Source organism: Enoplosus armatus, chromosome 12 (assembly GCF_043641665.1).
Source record: "Enoplosus armatus isolate fEnoArm2 chromosome 12, fEnoArm2.hap1, whole genome shotgun sequence".
Taxonomy (NCBI): domain Eukaryota; kingdom Metazoa; phylum Chordata; class Actinopteri; order Centrarchiformes; family Enoplosidae; genus Enoplosus; species Enoplosus armatus.
Window position 1 is genome coordinate 6168226 of NC_092191.1, and position 15375 is coordinate 6183600.

The following is a 15375-nucleotide window of genomic DNA, read 5'->3' on the forward strand; positions in this document are numbered from 1 at the left end:
CCTGATCTGTGGGTCCTTATTTTAGCTCTCATTAAGAGAATACACTTTCAAGTTGAGAAAACCAGGCTTCCCACTGGATAGAAAATCTCTATAATTATATGAGCTACTGAAGTGTATTCCATGAGGAAAATGTTGGAGGAATTATATAAATTGTCTGGGGAGGTTGGGGCAAAATGATGTAATTTTACAATGGGTTAATACAGTAGAATGCATCCTACTGTTTTACTTTTCATATATTAAAGGGCTGTGACTGTCAGTAAGTCCCAACTGTAGCTGAAATTAGTGCTTAATCCTGTTCAACCTTTGAAGTTAGAAAAACTGGGAAGGAATACATTGTTGAGGGTCATGGAAATGTTAAATTATGTTAAATCTACTGTAATTTAGTAACATGTTTCTGTTTGGAAAAAATAGGCTGTGCTGACATAATAATACCTGGTACTCAGTGGCTCTCAGTGAAGGCAGGAATTTGACCCTCATCTGCAACCTACATGCAAGATACTGTATCTTGTGTGATAACAGTTATTGCCATTACATGGCTTTAATCATTCCGACACTAATATGTACAGGAAGAGCCAGTAGGTAATCATTGTCATAGTCTCCTGCACCTGAATTTCATAACCATGGTGCCCATGGGAGGAGTTATAGTTGTTTATAAATACATTAATCTCTTATGTGCTTACAGCTACATTATACTGTGAACCAATGTGTGCGCTACTGCTAAGTTGACTAACAGCAGCAAGGCTCAGCTATTTGTAACCTTTTTAATTGGTTAAGCATAAAACAGCGATATTCAGTGCTTCTATGCAGCAAACAGCCCTGCTGGTTTCCATAGTAGCCATCCAGTCAGATATACACCTGCGACAACAGGTGAACCCAATGAACAAACCCAGTGGATAGAAAACCAGCAGTGCTCTGGGCTCCGGAGAAACCACAGGTGTGGGAAACCTTTCATACTGACCTTTGTGCTGTCGATTTGTTTAATTTTGATGGAAATGTCGTCTCTAGAAGCATCATTTGAGGTCTGTCTCATACTATGGGCACTGCAGGGTCCAAAATAATTGAACAGGATTAATGAGCTGGTGGGGAAAACTCTTGTCTTTGAAAGGGCCAATTCTACTGCAGGAATCAAAGGCAGAAACAATCCACGTCTCAGTATTGCTGCTCCTTTGGGAAACCCATTTCAAGAACTTGACTTTAAGCGACTAATCCATGAAAACTAACCCGAATCTTCCTGTGTCGCCGGCAGGAAGCCTTCCCAACAGTTTCTTCTCAGTTTGGATGCACACTCCAGCCCGAATTCTTCGACAAGTAGAATAACAAAATGATTTACAGGAAAAAGATACAACCACAAACCATCTTTACCTTTCTCTCCTGCATTCAAGATCTTACTCAAGTAAAAATACAGAAACATTTTCAGCAAAATGTATTTAAGTATCAAAAGTAAAAGTCCTTGTTCTGCAGACAAATGTCCCTCACAGATAGGTGACTGTTATTATATATATTAGCTTTTTATTACAATGTGTAAGCCGCATTTTACTGTTGTACTGTTTTGAACTACTTTCTCATATATTGGACAATTTGACCAGTTTTAACATCTCACAGACATCTTAAATGTGAGAAGGGGCCCCAGACTGCTTTTTTTGTAAGTGCCACAGCCAAAAAGTTTGGAAACCACAGCTTTAATGTTTAACAATGCATTTTTATAATCTTTTATGTGTTATTTATGTAAAATCTGCATCTGTAAGTAACTAGAAGGCTAACAATATCTGTAAAATGAAATGAAATGAAATAAATAGTACAATACTCCCCTCGGAATTGTAATGGAGTAGAATTATAAAATATCAGAGAATTAAATTAGTCATGTAAAGTACCTCCACATTTTACTGAAGTACAGTATTTGAATAAATGTAGGCTACACATTGTTTAGTCCAACAGATGGAGCTCCAGGTCCTGTTTGTGATGCCTGTGGAGGAGCAGAGCCGCGGCCCCTCCTGTGCGGTGCGCCCATGCGTTGTTTTCGTCTCATGGATGATGAGGTGCGTGTCTCACTAAAGAGGCGCCAACGCACCGCACCGGGCTGAGCAGGCAGCTAATGAGCAGACCAGACGAACAGACCCTCTCCAAAGAAATCCACGCAGCGGAGCCGGAGAGACCATGAAGGCGAACCGCAGATTGTGGAGTAAACGACAATTTCCCTCGGGATAAATAAAGTTCTGTCTCATCCTATCTCTTAAAGATTCACCTGCAGACGACTGAGTGAAGAGGCAGGATGGCGGGGGGTCGGAGGGGACTTGTGGCCCCACAGAATACTTTTTTGGAGAATATTGTCAGACGGTCGAACGGTAAGGATGCGGATTAATATGGTGCATTGAACCGAAAGATTGAAGCAAACTAAATCCAGCCTCTCTTAAAAACCATGCACATGAGTAGTCCGACAGCCTGTCTCATCAAGCCAATCAACTAATTAACGGAATAATAAAAAATGAAGGAGGCGAATTACTGTTAAAGCCCTCACCTTCATGTGCATTAAGTTAAAACGTTTGGTTTGAAAATCCCACGAATTCACGTAAATCCCATTAATTCAATTAGTGTAATAATTTAAAGAATGACTTGAGTGAATCTTCTGACAAAGCTCCTGCAGGAGTGTGTAGAGAGCAAAGAGACAGCAGGTTAAATGTGCTAGGTTTACACAAGGCTACTGCAAGTCTTAATTGAAAAATTATATGGAGCAGAAATGTAGTGTCAGGATACCTGGGATTTCTACAGTCTATGCAAACGCATATCAAGTGCAACTCATTTCTAAAAACATGTAAAGGTGCAGAATTGTGCCAGAGATCAGTATGTTCTCCGCTGTGAAAACGAAGCTACAGATTGGTTTGAATATTAAACTATTAGGCTTTTGTTGCTATATGTCTTATAGCCTTTAAATATTAACCATTACAATCTGTTTGTTGAACCAAATCTCAGTCTGTGCCTAGTTAAGGCTACTGCACATATACATTTATTTTTTTGCATCTTTAATTTTGTGGATAATAGCCACTGAAGCAACATTAAGCCCTGGAAGACTTTGCACCATCTTCTGATTTCCAGTGTGGACATTATAGCACAGACATTACCAATCAAATCACATTCAACCAGCAGAGAGGATTTTTTTGATGTATTGTGGTAAAACCAATTAAAATGGTTGACTCATTTTTTTAAACAATGTGAAAACACTCAGCTCACAGACCTCTCAGTTTAAACCAGCAATCAAAACATATTCAATATCACAGTATCACAACACAATCATTTCCTTTATCTACTTAGATGTTAATTTGTCAAAAAAGTCTATAAAGTGTTCCATTAGACTAAGACAAATTTCATTTTGGCCAATTAGTGTGCAATATGCTGTCCAGATTAACCTTACCAAACTCTTATGGAATTTTACAGTGTTTTTAGACGTTTTGGTGTCAGTAATCCTTTGGCCTTTCCGTATTATTAGATCCAAAAGGAAGTGACAGGACAGACTGGAGAGTTATGACACTGGACAGCTTGCTGTGAAACAGAACCAGCAGCTTTGTGTGTGTGTTTGTCGCGAGCCACACTTGGGGACAATATTGGATACACACCAGCTAATTGGCTTGAGCTTTAATGACTTATTTTTTTAATGGGGTTTGGTTAAAGTTAGATCTGGGTTTTTTTTCAATCATTTATGGTTAGTTCCCCCTGAACTATGCAAAACCAATATGTGTGTCTGTGTATGCACTCCTTTGGCCTCACTGACAGTGTGCCCCTGTTGCACATATCTACGTTACAATGTGTTATGACCGAAGGGAACAACTTGTTCAGAAAGGGTGAATGTCTCTCTCCAGACTGAGACTTTCTTTAGATGAACAGTGTGATAATCTGGATCCCTAAGGGGCATAATATATTTAAATATATAAATATAAATCCACCCTTTAAAAACAAAAGCACATGCATATGTTTTTCTTATGACCTTGGGCAGTCCATGGATTAGCGAGCAGTAAATCTCTCGCAAGCTAGAAACAAAAGAGCCAAGACTATAATCTGCAGGATGCCACTGAGAAGCAGCGGAGTGACTTGTGAGAGACTCAGTGGTGGGTGGGCGTTCACAAACAATGACACATTCCTTTGTAACTTTCAATCATTCATCGTTCAAATAACCAACTCTGAGCTACATTTTGACGACAATTTTCAAAATTAGCGTGTTTACTTTTTTGTCTCCGTTCAAGATGTCCAGTAGTTCAACACCTAAATTTAAAAAACTGAATTTTACATAATGTATTTTCTCGACATTTAAAAAGTTTTTCTCAGACATTTTGACTGTTACAGCAGGAAATGCACAGGTGCAGCTAATAACATTAATGATGGCTCTGTTCTATTTGAGTGTCAGTTAATAATGCCGGTAAGCAAACATAGACAATACCAGAGACCTGGAACGCCAACATGAAATGTAGCCAGTGTGAGAAATAGGGGGGTCTTGGACCATTTAATTGACACCTAATCAAAAATTAAGCTTGTTTTATCCTATGTGGGGTAAAATGTATTCGCAGGTTGAAATGTTGAGAGGTGAGGAGCAGCAAACAAAATATAAACAGCTGTGAAGTAACTGCTAGCATGAATAGCATACGGCCGCTGCTGGTTATAGTTGTGCACTATTAGCATCTGCGGATCTGCTGCATATTTGAATTGGCTCATTTCTTTTTTGGCCATGTTGTGAACACAACATTGACGTATCATAGTTGATATGGCGTATTTATTTATTTATTTTCAAATATTTCTCTCAGAGGTTGGTAAAGACTAAGAAAAAGCTAAAAGTAGAGTAAATATTGAACTCTAATTCATCTGATGGCCAGAAACATAACTCCAAATGAATGCTATGTCTGCTAGATGTATAAGTAAGCAACTGTATGCTAATGTGTTAGCTGCAACAAATAAGGCAACATCTAGCTGCGTGTGTGTTGGCTTGTTTCTGAGTTTGTCTGCCCCTTAATGGCGAAAAATTGACGAATGCAGCTTTAATAAGCAAAAGTCTGCAGTTAGTGTAACACGTATATCTGTAATTCTTGGCATATGTTTCTGTACAAATGAGCTGCCATACAGATTTCTGTCATGTTTGTAGCCTGTAGCGTCCATTCAGGTTGAAGCAACACAGTGAGGATCGCTGAATTCACAGCAGTGTTGTAACCACCTGTGCCTCCTTTGCTTGACACTTCCCATCTTTTTTTTTTTTTGTCTGACATTGAACAGATGTTTCTCACTGTACTCTGTTAACCCTCTTTCCTTTTCAAAAATTTCAGTTTGGACACTGTCACATAGACAGACAGGTACTATGAAGTTTAGTTTGGTGTGCTGCTTATGCTTTCCCTACAGTATCTATCTCTTTGTAGTGTACCACTAAATGTTCTATACCAAATGCTGTTAATTTACAAAGCACTTAACTAATTAGACATGTTGAGATTTTTAAAAAATGTTTGTGAGAAATTTCTCTGCAACAAAGCAGTAAATTAACAAATCCAGGGCTAATAACAATCATAGAGCTTTGGATTTTATGCTTCTTTACTCACAAGATTAACGTTCGTCTGATCATTGTAAAATAACACGTTGGCATGGAACGTCTCGTGCGTCATATTCTATCAGTGTCCTCATGCTTTCAGTTGGCATTTCAATGTGTTTTATTTTGACGTGATCAAAGAAATGTTCTTCTGTGTGTATGTGTGTTCATATGTGGTATAAAAATAGCATTTCTGTATGTGTTTTGTGCCAGGTGTTTTTTAATTCCCCCTCCTGCTCTTTCACCCCCGTGTCGTCACATTGTTGTAGTCTGTGTTCATAGCAGGGTGGTTTGCTTTGAGATCTGCCTTACAGATTTTTGTTTTTTGAGGTTTTATCCCCAGTTATCGTCACTACTCCTGTCCCATTTAAAACCATTACATCTGCTCCTTTTTGCCTTTTTACAAAAATGACGTGGATAGATTTGAGATTGTTGTACTTTTAAGTATTTTTAATATTATGTGAAAAATGATCCAGAAAAAAACAATTCATAGTTTAAAAAAAACAGCTTTTACTTGAATTTTGTGTGATTGTCATTGCTAACTGGCAAACGAACGCATTTTATGCACTTTGTTTTACACATTGATACTCATTTGATATAAAATGTCAACATGCAGATGCTCAAATGAGTTATCATGTCACCAGTCTTGCATAATTGTACAAGTACAATTATGGCATTTTTAAATATGACACTTATTTTGTTTCTTACAAATCAAAGGCAAAAATTGATGGCATGTTTTCATGTTCAAATCATATTCATAATCGGCTCAATAATCGTAATGTATGTTCTCGCCTTTAAAATGACTTGGTCATTTTAAAACAAATGGCGGCATACAGAACATATGCCGCCATTTGTTTTAAGTTCAGGCAAAAGTTTGCATATTTTTCCATGGCAAATACTACACTGTGCGATAATTTGCATGTTTTATGAGTCATTCTGAGTTAAAAAACAAAAACAAAAGAAAAGTCAGCTGTTAAAATGAAAAACACCAGCGTTACCCTTTTAATTTCATGTCTTATGACCATTTTGAGTTTTAGCAATGACAGTATGTGAATGTTAATTATCAAATTGCTGAGGTTTTAAAAATTAGGATGGAAGTGAAATAGGCCATTAAAAATGTACATGCAACTCAATGACTATTTGGGTTTATTAATATCTTGACCATGAATACGTTTCGCCTGGAGGCCTTGCTAACATTTAAAAATGCAAAATATGCCACATGAGAATTAATGTACTCGGTTTTCCATGACATTTAGAAATTGATGACAACAGATATTTGTAGACTGTACTTGCCAATAAGGAGTACTTTATCATCATAATAATCATTATCTATAAATTGGAAATTTATTCTCAAACACAAGTAATCACTGTTTTCACCCCAAACACCTCTGAAACGGCTAACTAAGCCAGCTACACACAGAAAGACACAACGCAACATGTTCTTGTACACAGAGTACTGCTAAGGAGTAACTACTAATAAAAAAGTTGGGGGAGCAGATATTTGGATGTTTTCTAAGCAAAAAACTTGTGTTTGGCTTACACACACACACACACACACATATACATATGTGTGTGTATATATATATATATATATATATATATATATGCCCTGTGTGGAGTGTGAAATGGGCCATAGACCATCATGGACACTAATTAAAGTCTTTAAAGTGTCTGAGTTCTTAAAAGTAGGGTTAGTCAGTCTATTAATGATAGGGGAAACATTACAAGACAAACATTTTTGAACAATAAATTAAATGTTTAAAATATATGTTTAGATAAACATATACGGTATGAAGGGAGGGGATAACCTCCATCATACCATAACTGATTAAGTCACCTGATATTTAAAATGGCCTGCCCAGTACTGGCCCAGTGTAACAGCTGCAGCACTCTAATCCTAAATGTTTGCTCTCTGGCCTGTAAATCTGTGTTGAGGATCTGAATATCAGATAAGTATCAGAGTGTGTGCATTTCTTGTCCATTGAAGGAGACATTTTTCTACTCCTCTGAACACAAATACTTGATTTACAATAAAATGTTCAAGGTGAAACACTAAAAACATTGATTTAAAGTATATTTTTGCCCTAACATTTGCAATTGCGTCCTGTGATTATTTAAATAACTAACTTCTTTGCAAATTGTTTCAGTTGCAGTTCCAACAAATCCTTGACTTTGATTTAGATCAAATGTAATAGGCCTCAACCTTTTCCCAAACTAAAATATAGTTTAAAGTATTTGTATGTTGTTGTTTTTAGGAAATACTGCAACCCCTCAAGTTATTTGCTCCTTTTCTTTCCCGTTTACTTTCAAACAGATACCAACTTTGTCCTGGGAAACGCTCAGATAGTGGACTGGCCCATCGTCTACAGCAACGATGGTTTCTGCAAGTTGTCGGGTTACCACAGAGCAGAGGTGATGCAGAAAAGCAGCACCTGCAGGTAGGCCAGAGGATCTGTGGCAAAGCTAAAATAATCATGCTGTTGCTGCAGTTATACAGTCAGAGAGAGGATGACTTTCTTTACAAGGTTTGTTTTAATGTCATGCAGTAAAAAGTTGTGTGGAGCTCTCACTTAGATCCTTACATGGATCTACTTTTGCATTGTTTATAAGTAATATGGACAAACTGACATTTTGATGAGGGCGCTATATGAAAAGTCAAGGGATCACCAGAGTTATTACAATTCATCCCCCGAGTATCTGTACCAAAGTTCATGGCAATTCATCCAATAGTTGAGATATTTCAGCCTGGACTAAAGTGGTGGACCGCCAAACTGATCGCCAATGCCATCTGTAGAGCCGTGCCGCTAGCATGGCTACAAGGCTAAGCTATGAAAATATTTCAAACCTCAAATATAATTATTCGCTCTGGGTGTGACCTTAATGATGAAGGTGAGATTCCTCTACAGGGTTGTTAGTGACAGTATGAGGGGCTCAGTTTTGTAGTTCTCAAGGGCCTTTCTTTATACTAGGCCTGTGAGGAGACCCTGAATCAACCACATTTCCCAATTCCCTTCAGCAGAGTGTCTCAGCAGATTAAGGTAAAATCACATCAGTCATGTTGAAGTGAATGAGAATACCACTCACAATTACTGAATAGGATAGACTCATAATTTAAGAGAGTTCAGCAGATTTGTTTCCTCAAAACTTAGAAAACAGACAACTAAGACACAAAAAAACTGCTTCCACATCACAACAACATCACAGCAACACTCTGGTGCTCTCTCCAAAACGGTTCACATAAAGGAATAAAAGCAATATTCCTGTTCGAGTGAACAATCTCTGGACTTGGTGTTTATTGTGCCTGTAATAAGAATGTCAGTAACCAATATATTAATAGGATCACATGGAAACAGTTGGTGCTGCCAGATTTGACAACCGTGGGAGATTTCGTCTGTTGTGGGAGATGGCGTTTGTCACAGCCAGCACTGCGGCTATTACTGATTTAGACCCTTGGGTCCCTAAGCATAAGCTTCAGAACATTTGCCAATACAAATATTGAACAGAGTGTGTGACGATTTATTTAAGGTTTATTTTTAGGTTGCTAGATGGTGTTTGTAAGAGGAGGGAAAACAGAACTAAAATATTACGACTGAATTGGAGATCTGGTTTTATTGGTTTTGTATAAATACCACCAAACATTTCAGTAAACAACTGCGTTTTTACTGGAAGCAATTGGGAAACTAGAAACAGTATTGGACAACAAATTCAATGACAGTGATTACAAATCAGAAAATGATGATATTCCATAAATAAGAGCTGGACCAAAGGTATTGTGAAAATTAATTAGTATTACCAGTAAATTTTCATAGGAAGAACAACACCGCAATTCATCAAGTAAACATACACATAGAGTCCACAAGAGTACAAGTAAAAAGAGTAAAATACATAACAGTTAGTAGAACAGTAAATTAACAGTAAGATTTAGGCTAATTAGAATGTTGTATTAGCATCACATTAGCCTCATACAGCTAGTAAGTTACTGCTAGCTTGGTTAGCAGTAAACTGATCACTGAAAAACTAACCACAAACAAACCACAAATAATGTTCCAAAAAGGGCCTTTTGGAGCAGATAAGAGATGGTTTTGGTAACAGATTTGACAAAATGGAGGATGTAACAACATCAGCTAAACTGCTATGTAACTTGCCCAGTAGGCTAAAGCAAATAAATATATCCACAACTATTTGATGGATTGCCATGAAATGACGTGCAGACATTCATGGTGCCCAGAGGATGAAACATACTGACTTTGGTGATCTCCTGATTTTTCCTCTAGTGCCACCATAAGAATGACATTTTTGGTTCAGAATAAAATATCTCAACAACAGTTGGATGGATTGTCATGACATTTGATACACAGATTCATTTTCCACCGAGGATGAATTGTAATAATTTGCTGATCCCTTATCTTTTCATCTAGCGCCATCATCAGGTCAAAATCTGAATTTGTATGGTTTGGTTTATACCTGCTAAACTAATGGTTTCACTCTCAGCTGTAGATACTGACGTTAGACTTTTCTGTCAAAAACCATTGCCATAAAACAGCCCATAAAACATTCAGAGTGTGGATGTTTGATGTTTTTGAGGATGACTCAAACATAAAATGTACCCCAGAGTGTTAAAGTCTAATATCTGAGCCTCTTTAGCTGTGGATGGATGCATGGATCAAATATGTTATTTCCATCTCAACTGCTCTTACTGTGTTCTTTGTCTTTTCAATTATGTATATGTTTTTCTTTTTTTTCTCCTATGCCGGATCCTGTAAACTTACAGTGACAAACCTGTGGGAATTTTTCACACATGACGAGAAAGTAATTTGAGGAATCGTTTTTAAGTGTTTTTCTTTGAAGAAATTCACATTCCTCCCGGCTCTGAGGGAGAAGAAGAAAAGAGAGAGGACAGTCATCAGTGATATTACATCAAGCGCTGGTCGGAAAAGTCTCTGCAGCGTCAGAACGGAGTCTCATTAAATTTAGCCTTCCTTTTGTATTTCATAACAAACTCAGAGTTATATTTAGATCATGCTGGAACAGGCTGCCACTGAGGGTGGCAGTAACAACCAAAGTGAGATGAATGTCTCTGCAGCATGGTTAAATGTGCTCATGGTTGCTTGACCCATCCTCAGGTTTAATTTGTTTTTGGGAGGTACTTTGCATTTGGCCAATTAGACACCAGACTGCATTTATCTTGCTTTCAGGATACATTTCAGTGAGGTTTAATCTGCGTCGACTCTATATTTAATACAGCCTAATTATGCAGTGCACCTCTCCAGAGGTCTGTAAGTAGAAATCAGTAACTGGTCTGCACAGTTTAGGTGTAACTCTTGATAAATGGCATATCATTTAGGGTTTTTTTGGAAACTACACAGTGAAATTTAAGAGGAAAACATGGATGAGATATGATATTGAAGTTCAATACGGTGACAAAAAGGTCTGTCAAAGCAATCGCAGAATAGAACAAAATCCCACAATGTAACCAGGGAATACTTGGCAACTAACACATTAAGATGTTCACACATTTGAGTCCTCCTCAGCACTCTTCAGTACAAGAACGTGCATGCTTGTACCACTGTCTATTAAATATTCAAATTGTTATTTCCCTTTGTCTTTTCCAGCTTCATGTACGGGGAGCTCACGGACAAGGACACGACGGAAAAAGTGCGACTAACATTCGAGAATTATGAGATGAACTCGTTTGAAATACTGATGTACAAGAAGAACAGTAAGTAGCAACGCCATATGTGAAGAAAGAGAAAAATGTGAAGTTCAGCTCTCTTGTCATGCAAATGTATTCAGAGCCTGTGTACCATACAGCCGAGTTCAAAGGCAGCGCAGAACATTTCTACCTCTGTAGAAATGTGCTAATTGGTTGAGAGCCAGAACAGAGAAACCTTCCTGGAAAAAAATGTGATGCTGTGTCTGTTTCCACTCGCAGGTGTAACCTCCCTCTGCTTGCAGGTGTTAAAGAAAAGTTTTGAAAGTCCAGAACATTTCAGTTCACTCTATGCAATCAGGACTTCTACTGTATGTGCACTCTGTGTCATTTCCTCTAAAAATATGTGTGTGTTGTTTTTTTTTATACTTTCAGGGACGCCTGTTTGGTTTTTTGTGAAGATTGCTCCCATTCGAAACGAACAGGAGAAAGTGGTCCTCTTTCTTTGCACGTTCAGTGATATCACGGCCTTCAAACAGCCCATTGAAGACGACTCTTCCAAAGGTTAGAGTCGACAAATTTAATTTGTTCAACTGCACGCCTTCAACAGGGATGCCTCTCTGAAGCTGCTAATGAAAGTTAATTCTACTTTGTGATTAAGATACGAAAATACTTCAAATGGCCCAAAAAATCCATTACATGTTTTTTCACATTGCGTGGCGGACGTGTGATATTAGAGGTAATATTAGTCTGCCAGTGATCACCCTGTGCACTGTGCATCTGCTCTGGCAAGTACCCACCAACACTAAATACTATTCATTGGACTGTGTAACCTTTGAAGACAGCCAAAATAGAACATGAATTAGTGCAAGTGAGCGACTACAAACAAGCAATAGAGACAAAAACAGGATGTGGAATTACTATGAAATTGAGATCGTAGTTCAGGCTTCAGCAGCATCAACAGGTAGCAGTCTGCTAAAGCCTGTTGCCTCAGTAGGGACTTGGCTTGGACCCTCTCTCTTACATGGGACATGGCCCACAGGCAGCAATAACAAGCATCGCAGCCTGAATAGAGAGTGGGGACTGTGGTTAGATGAAGACAAACAATGCAGTAAACACCCATAAGCTAAGTTAGGACTGTCCTCACCAGTAACACAGTATTTGTACAGTGTTCAGCAGCAAATGAAAAAGTGTCAAGAGTCACATTTAGTTTCTTTTAACCAACTCTCTTTGACCTTAACCAAGTAGTTTCTGGCCACTTGGGGACAGCAGAAACAAGCTGCAAACAAACAAGCTGTAATGTTTACTATCCACCTGGCACATGTGAGTCCAATATTCACACTCCTTTTCAGCTCTGTTTTTAGCCTCCACCAACTCCTGAGTGAAATATTTTTGTAAATGTGGCTATATGCTCCTCTATGTTCACCAGCTGGTCGCTAATTTTGTTTGTGAGAGTGAGTGAGAGTGAACCAAAATACGTAAGTTGCGCGCCAGAAAACAAAAACATCAGCTGAAAGTACTAAATTTCTATAGAACTGAAGGAAAACTGCTTTAAATTGCCTTAAACTTTAGACCAAAGGAGCAACAGATCAGAAAACCCTCATATGAGGTATTTTTGGAACAGCCTGACTGTTTGGTTCCTAATAAGGCATACTAAAAGTTCTAACAGGAACTCCACAGATTTAACACATCAAAGTCTGTTTACAGGTCTCGGAGAGTACTACTGCACAAAGTCTGGTAAATTGCCTTAAGCAATGTCACTTAAGTCACTTGTCAGTTGGGGCTGAATACTTACTTAAGTTTGAAAATGAAAGAAATCTGTGGGTGTGGAGTAAGAAAGAAGTGAGCTTAAAAAATGATTTAGATATAAAGGCTTGTTGGTGTTTTCAGCTGTAATGTATTCCAGATATCGTCAATTTATCCAAACACAAACCTGAGGCTTTTTGAAGCCCAGGTGAGAATCTAGGTTTAATAAGCTCAGTTATCAAGTGCTTAGTAATTGTTCAATACTGCAAAAAGTATATTCAGAAAAAAAGTATTTTCAGTATTGACCCTGATTCTGTGAGTCTTTTCACAACTCCCACAAGCTCAGAAAACATGCTGCTTGCCCCAGGAAATATCCTGTACCAGAAAACTTGCAGAAAATCACCATGGTAAAGATTGTGCATACTGTATGTGTTTATAATCCTCAGGCTGGGGAAAGTTTGCCCGACTGACTCGAGCTCTAACCAGCAGTAGAGGAGTCTTACAACAGCTGCAGCCAACAGTTCACAAAGGAGAGAATGTCCACAAGCACTCCCGCTTAGCTGAGGTATGGAGGTTACATGTGATTTTATTCCTGTACTGTACACTAGAGAACAAACTTTTGACACTCAGGTCAAATTCTAAGACGTACACAGCACTTCTTATGAGCTGATGCGCGACAGTCACCGTTGGGACGACATAATTAAAGCTGCATGCTCCAGTATTTTTGGCCTCCTGCTGTGTTTATTTATTTATTTATCTGTCTGAGTTTTCCTGACTCGCTGCTTTTTGGCAGGTTCTGCAGCTCGGCTCAGATATCCTACCTCAGTACAAGCAGGAGACCCCCAAAACCCCTCCTCACATCATCCTGCACTACTGCCTCTTCAAGACCACGTGGGACTGGGTCATCCTCATCCTCACCTTCTACACGGCCATCATGGTGCCCTACAACGTCTCCTTCAAGACGAAGCAGAACAACGTTACTTGGCTGGTGGTGGACAGCATCGTGGACGTCATCTTCTTGGTGGACATCGTTTTAAACTTCCACACCACGTTCGTTGGACCCGCCGGCGAGGTCATCTCAGACCCCAAGCTGATTCGAATGAACTACCTGAAGACCTGGTTTGTTATTGACCTGCTGTCCTGCCTGCCGTACGACGTCATCAACGCCTTTGAGAATGTGGACGAGGTGAGTGCAGTGGGTCTGTGTTTGTGCTGGCATTAGTACACAGAGCTGAAACTATTAGTTGATACTATTAGTTTAGTTTAATGGATTAGTGGATTAATTTATCATGCCAAACACCTGCTGGTTCCAGCTTCTCAAATGTGAGAGTTTGAGTTAAAATCCTAGAGGTGATCATTTCTAAGGTGACTGAGGTTATTGGGTTTCCACGCAGGCGCTCAAACCACCTTTAATAACCACTGTACATCAGATCCTGGTCACTGGTTGTTGTTTTGTATAGTGACAGTGATAAAAACGAGTTGGAATGAGCAGCATAATAACATGCTTGTTTGTGAATTCATAAATGTCCGGCCATAATGAGGAGTGTTTGCTGGAGAGCTATCACAGGATCTTGAGATAATTGGCACATTTTAATTGGGGTAGGAGCGTTACATTATTAAACTGAGGCACTCTTCAGTCCTCTGCTGTGTCACTGATGCCCTAAAACCATTAACACCTTATGACAGTTGACAAAAGGACTGAATCATGGGAAAACGTGCTGTGATTAAGACTGAGTGCATGTTATGTTACCAGACGAGCAGTTTGAGTCGGGTCACTTTTAACTGGATAAATGTTGTTCAGTTATGACAAAACTTTGCATACCTGCATTTGTTTCACTGAGGAGAAGAAATAACTGCACAGAATACTTCAAAAACCAAATGTTCCTGGAGATCCCTGTTTTTATTCTTCCAACACACACACAAACACACACACATTGATTAAGTGGAGCCTCAGGATCCTGCACTTTCCGGTTTTCATTATAATAATGCATCATTGTGTGTGTTTGTGTGTGCCTGCGTGTGTTTATATGAGTCACGTCTCATGATGTGTGTGTTACTGCGACAACGTGGCTGTGTAAAATGCTGTGATAGCATTTACAGCTGCTGTGCATCACACACACACAGCACAGTGTTTGTTGGCTCTCGGGGGGCGTCGGGCAGCACATACAGTACAAGGTAATCTTACATGCTGTGGTAATGCTTTAAAAAAGAGGCTTGTTGGTTTGCCGTGAGCACCGAGTTGTATTTGCAGGTCCAGCATTTTGGTCCTTTCTAGTCTTTCAACGCTTCAGCATCCTAAACGCTGACAAGTTCAAGTGGCCGGAGCAGAATCAGTCAGGGGTCAGCAGAAGGGAAAAACAACAAGCTTTTGTGATTTTACAGACAACGCTGGTGTTATTTGATCTTTTTAGTATTTTCAAGAAAA

At 38.9% G+C, this 15375-nt stretch overlaps 1 protein-coding gene across 1 annotated transcript in view; it reads left to right on the plus strand.

Moving 5' to 3' along the window:
- Positions 1 to 2269: 2269 nt before the first annotated feature.
- The window catches only part of kcnh1a (potassium voltage-gated channel, subfamily H (eag-related), member 1a), a 32752-nt gene continuing 19646 nt past the window's right edge, over positions 2270 to 15375 (plus strand). Inside the window, exons 1-6 of the mRNA XM_070915523.1 lie at positions 2270 to 2342; positions 7869 to 7992; positions 11167 to 11273; positions 11640 to 11768; positions 13397 to 13515; positions 13744 to 14136. Of these exons, the coding sequence (XP_070771624.1) occupies positions 2270 to 2342; positions 7869 to 7992; positions 11167 to 11273; positions 11640 to 11768; positions 13397 to 13515; positions 13744 to 14136 (945 nt within the window). The remainder of the gene's footprint in view (positions 2343 to 7868; positions 7993 to 11166; positions 11274 to 11639; positions 11769 to 13396; positions 13516 to 13743; positions 14137 to 15375) is intronic.